This window comes from Ixodes scapularis, unplaced genomic scaffold (genome assembly GCF_016920785.2).
Source record: "Ixodes scapularis isolate PalLabHiFi unplaced genomic scaffold, ASM1692078v2 PGA_scaffold10__122_contigs__length_95168666, whole genome shotgun sequence".
Classification (NCBI taxonomy): Eukaryota; Metazoa; Arthropoda; class Arachnida; order Ixodida; family Ixodidae; genus Ixodes; species Ixodes scapularis.
The window spans coordinates 74,525,923-74,531,433 of NW_024609836.1; the positions used below are offsets into that span (position 1 = coordinate 74,525,923).

The 5,511-nt window shown below is 41.8% G+C and overlaps 1 protein-coding gene and 1 pseudogene across 1 annotated transcript; both read left to right on the forward strand.

Moving 5' to 3' along the window:
- Nucleotides 1-231: 231 nt before the first annotated feature.
- On the forward strand, nt 232-5,511 carry LOC8027653 (kunitz-type serine protease inhibitor cvp2-like). The gene is made up of 4 exons (XM_029989373.3): nt 232-351; nt 1,753-1,911; nt 4,235-4,299; nt 5,417-5,511. Exons 1-3 carry the CDS (start codon nt 297-299, stop codon nt 4,297-4,299), a joined length of 279 nt encoding a protein of 92 aa, XP_029845233.2. The 5' UTR covers nt 232-296; the 3' UTR covers nt 5,417-5,511.
- On the forward strand, nt 2,629-3,859 carry LOC121047514 (annotated as a pseudogene).

The window sequence follows — 5,511 nt, forward strand, 5'->3', positions numbered from 1 at the left end:
CAAGACTTACGGCGTGTTATTGCCTTATATCTATAATGGGTATTTCCCAGGCGCGTTTGTTATCTGGTCGGCCGCGTATATTGAACTGCAAAGATGATGTATCTCTAGGTTTACACAATTGTCTTTTTATCTCCTTCGAATAGAAATGCACGAGCACTTGACGTCAGCGAATTACTCTGAATCTTGGTATAACCTCTTTCCATCCGTGGCAACACGCTTGAATAAATAGACATCACACGAATCCATCCAGCCATAATTGGAGAAGAGCTCCCAGTGTTCGCTTAACTCGAGCCAAAATGAAGGTTCTCTTATTGACATTTGCCCTAATGATTCTTGTAGCGGCTTCTGAAGGTAAGCTTCTCAATCTAGAAAATATCTCGTGAAGCAATATTTTCGCGTGTTCAAAGTTTCGTAGTGTATTCGTTTGCCATTGTCTTTAGCCAGTGCTGGTATAAACTGTGTGCACGAATCAAAGAATATTATTTGTTGTCCTTCAGAGTGGTAATTATAAGAAATGAAAAAGTTAAGCTAATATCAGAGTATATACGGTTGACGGGCTCAGTAACTTGTAATATTCGCGCTAAGTTTCAAGCATTTTTTAGATGATTGTTCTATGGTGATGTGGATATGGATTTTGTATTGATGAAGAATACTCGGCAGTTCACTACTCCTTAAGTAGGCATTATTCTGATCAGAACTTACACCTGATTGTTAACATTTTGAATAATCTTAAACCCTCAAGGGCTTCTAGAACATGCTCTAAAGACAATAATTTTATTTCCCGAAACGAAAATTAGGCTCTTCAAAACCTTGTTCTGTAACACCGACTGCAGTGTTCCTGGAATGGTGCGGCAAAACTGGAAGCAAAGTCTGTTTCAATAATAACGCGCTTTCATTATTGGTGTAAATTGTGAGTTCTTTTATTTCTATACACTTTTGCGCAATATAGGCATATCAATTTTAGTCATTGGCCCTTCTGTGGAATGTAATTGCGTTTTCATTTCTGCAGGCTACCTCCTCCTCCCATCTTTTGAACGTCCCGCTTTTTTTTTGCGAATCAAATTGATTTCGATGTAGCTTCCTTGGCCTCGCTTTGAGCGTACAATTTATTTCAGAAGAAAGTATTTAATCCTGCTAACATGGTTTTAGTTAAAAACCACCTACTGGTAAAGTAAGAAAAGCTACTGAGCGTAGTGTTCCGTACCTGCTAAGTGAAGCGCAACGCTTTAATTCTTTAGCGTTGAACAAAAGTAGGGTCTCACCGCGACGGAGATAAACTGTGGATCCCTAAGCGCATGAGCAGTACGAACGACGCCGGTTCACAAGAACGGAGAGGTTACAACCAAGAGAGTTAAGTTAAACTTCCCATTGCTTTCCCTGTTGGACCAGTGATAAAAAATAATCACCTGGATTAAACTTAACGTCCAGATTGTGACGTTGGACACGCGACACGATAGCGGAGCCAGGCACTTTGACGTCACATGACGTCATGACATCAGGTCACGTGTCGTCATAATTATTTCGTCGCTAAATTTCTCAGGAAAATTGAAGTCACGCGACCTAATGTCACGTCATGTCAAGTCACGTGACCGGGCCATGCGACCTTAAATTACGGGGCGAATTTGTAACGTTAAGCGGTAAGACCAAGGCGGGTAGGAAAGGTCCATGGAGGGTCCCGGAAGAAATCTGAAGCATTAAAACAGCTCTAATGCAGTCTCCGTAATTTCGTATTTATTACCGGGTGCCTTACAGGGCGTCGTTGGCCAGGAATGCCAGGCCCCGGCCCTTGCAAGGCTTTGTTCCAGCGCTACAAATGCGTGGAGGGTCACTGCCTGCCTTACATTTACGGAGGCTGCGGTCCTGACGGTGGTGGCTATCGTACCATGGACCAGTGTGAACGATTCTGCAACGGTGGGTGCGGCGGCGTCTTGCTGCGATATCAATTTCTGTGTTCTCAAAACAATATATCCAGTCATTTGCTGTCTCGAAGTATAAAAGGTGTTCTTACTGTAGACGCATCAGCTTGCGATCCCATAGAGCGTTCTAAGCAATGAAAACATTTTATACTTTCAGCTTAAGTCTGGGTAGGAGAGAGGGCTGTTACGTTTACCTGTACCTTTGTTCTTTTTGTTTTGTTTTTTGTAGGAGCTTTAGGTAGTATATGCGCGATTATCCACTTCTTTCAACGTCATTTACGCAAGTCACACTATATTATTCTCAAAGCAAACCGACCCACAAAATATTGAGACGTCTAGAGAGTTTTGATACGTTAAGGTGCTGATTTTTTTGTAACCTTATCAAATACTGGATATCCAATTTCACTGCATAAGCACAACCGAGACAATTGTATACAGAGAGGGAAAAATATTACTTTATTTCCATATACAACTTAAACTTGTAAAAAAATGTTCATTATTGTGTGTGTTTTATAAGCGTCGGGTGCAACCGGGCCCAAGAAGTCTTTAGTAATAACATGAAGTGAACAGGAATAACTTTTGTGATGGTGACGTTAGATTTACGACGAAGCTTAATCGAAGCAGCATTTTGCTGGTCACGTTCTTGCGATTACTGAACAATCGTTAAATATTTTTTTTATTATTATTTTTTTTTTGGGGGGGGGGGGGGGTTGACTTTATTGTTTTGTGCATGATCTCTTTGGACCGCTGTTGGATAGTCAGGCAGGACAATTCGAGATTTAAAGAAGCAAGCAACAAGAATAAGCGAGTTTGGTGGAATTGCCTTGGATGCAATTTCTGGGAGAAGATTTAGAAGCAACATTGTATTCTCTTACCGCTTACACAGCTACATAAGGTCTGTTAGAAATGTATCCGACCTTTATTTTTTTTTTTTTTTTTGCGAACACCTGATGTATATGAAAGAAGCGTGCTTGCATCAGCCGACCTCGAGTCTTCGTACCGATGCGTGAATTTTTTTCCCGCCTGCCGATAGCGTCTGTCGCTGAGACGCAGCGTTTGAGTGAGGTATAGTGCGTGGTGCTCTCGTCGGTTTTTTTATTGCAAAAAAAATGGCGCAGTGACTGGAGCAGCGCTACTGCATCAGACTTTGCCAGAAACTGAGCGACAGCTATATGGAAACCATTAGGAGGATTCAGTGACAATGCTATTAGCATCACACAGATTAAGGAGTGGTACAACCGGTTTAAAGACGTCCGCACATCAGTGGAGAGCGAGCCACGCCCCGGTCGGCCATCAACATGCCCAAATGATCAGGTCATTGCCGGAGTGAACGCTCTGGTGATGCGGGACCGTCGTGTGACTATCCGAGAAATTGCGGAAGAGGTGAACATCAGCCCTTTTTTCTGCACATTCCATTATGACCTAAATTTGGCAATAAAGAGAGTTGCCGCAAAATTCGTGCTCAAGCTGCTCGCGGTGGAGTAAAAGCAACTTCGTGTTCAAGTCCCACAGGACATCTTGGATTCCACAAACAGTAAGCCCGACTTTATGAACACCATAATCACTGGTGACGAGTCTTGGTTGGACGGGTACGACCCGGAAACCAAATCCAAGTCGTCACGGCGGAAGCGTTCCACGTCATCAAGACTGAAGAAGGCCCGCCAAGTGCGCAACAACGTCAAAGTGATGCTGACTGATTTCTTTGACTCCCGCGGTGTGGTACACTACCAGTACGCACCACAAGGTCAAACAATCATCAAAGAGTACTACAGGGATGTCCTCCGTCGCCTACGTGATGCTGTGCGGGGCAAAAAACCGGAGTTATGGCGGTCAAGAGGAAATTGACGTATCCACCACGACGATGCTCCTGCACATTCCTCGCACATGATTCAGACTTTCTTGGCGAAAAACCAGGCTCCTGTAGTTCAACAGGCTACTTCCTCTCTTGGTCGCGGGGCTACTCCCCGCGACTTCTGGCTGTTTCCCATAATCAAGAGGCCATTGAAAGGAGAGCGATTTCAGAGAAGAGAGGACATTATGGCTGCAACGACAGCTCAGCTTAACTCCATTCTGAAAGAGGCCTCCTTTGAATGCTTCCAACAATGGCAGCACCGCTGGGAGACCTGTGTGGAGTTCCAAAAAGACTATTTTCAGGGTGATTGGGTTTCCAACGCTCCCGTTATGCCAGTTTGTTTTTCTCGGCCAAAGGTCGGATACTTTTCTAACTGGCCTCGGATATCTCACTACGTGAAACTATTAAAAAAACATTTAAATAGAGGTGTATTTGCACGAACCTCACAACCACATTTATTCTTTAGGTTTCAGACCCTCATTTCCTGGACGACCAAGATACCCAGAGGAGAGGAGACATGTTGCAAATTAGGTAAGATGATTTTCAAAACATAGCGCCGACATCATTCATGTCGTTTATAGCAAGGTCGCCTGCTCAAACCTGATGTACTAAGATTTAAATTTGTTGATAAAAGAAAGAACTTTCACATAAAATATTTGTTTATGAAAGAGTAGCTACTTTTAATAGAACAAATATAATTGCCGAGCTTTTAACATTAGTATTTTGTTTTTATGAATAAAAGGTGAAGCCGTAGTTTGAAATGGACGGTATTATCATATAGTTTCAGGTTTGCGAATTGGATTTAAAATACGATTGGGCATAGCAGATAACGTTTTAACATAAATATGATGCGTGTAGTCAGCGCCGAACAGGGCTTCCTTCCAAATGTCGCTTTAATCCTATTGACTACCGTAAGCGACCATGTTACCTAACCGACTACCAATGACGTTCTCGTAGGAACTCACGGTATCATTCTTGATACTTAGACAAGTCTATTCAATTTTGTGTACGTACAAATGTATTCTGCGTAAGGTAATTTTGTCAGATATGAACCAATTTCTAGCCTATGTTTTACTTTAGTTAATCGGCTAGAAACGCGTTTGAATGCTGTGATGCTAAGGCCTTAAAGAAAACTCAGAAACTTCTAAGGATTTGATCATTCATTTTAATTAACGCCTTTCCCCAGCTTTTAGGGGTGAAGGACTGTACATGCAAATTATGAGCAAAATGCTTTAAGGTAGCAAGATGTATTATTCAGACCACCCAGAATTATCCTCTTTTATATTTCTTTGAGAGAACAAAGAGAGCCGCCACTATCCTTGAACGATTTAAATGCCTTCGTAAACTGATTTAAAGTAACTTCATAAAAAACAAATCAATATCGCGTTGAACGTTAAGTTAACTAAGATCTTGAGCCGCAATACTAAATAAGGTCATCCTTTACAATTCCAAGTTGTAATGAATTCCATTAAAAAATTCCGACGGTCCATTGTTACTTGCGTGCGCAATTGAGAGGCGCCTAATGGTAAACAGGACATGATCAAGTGTAATGGTTTGTAGGGTCTACACAGCTTCATTAAAAAAGCAATAAACAGTTTAACTACTTGCATTCATGGTTTCATTAACTACTCGCATGATTTCTTTCCAGGTACCAGAACGCTGAACAAATATTTCTTCCTTTACTCCGAAAAGAAGACTGCGATTTTTGGTGACGGCAATTATTATATATATGCCAATAAAAAA

Excerpts from the sequence above, each read along its gene's own strand:
- LOC8027653 (XM_029989373.3), top strand. The coding sequence starts at position 297 with ATGAAGGTTCTCTTATTGACATTTGCCCTAATGATTCTTGTAGCGGCT. Across the intron at positions 352-1,752 it reads TCTTGTAGCGGCTTCTGAAG|GGCGTCGTTGGCCAGGAATG; the intron begins GTAAGCTTCTCA and ends GGTGCCTTACAG. Across the intron at positions 1,912-4,234 it reads GTGTGAACGATTCTGCAACG|GTTTCAGACCCTCATTTCCT; the intron begins GTGGGTGCGGCG and ends TTTATTCTTTAG.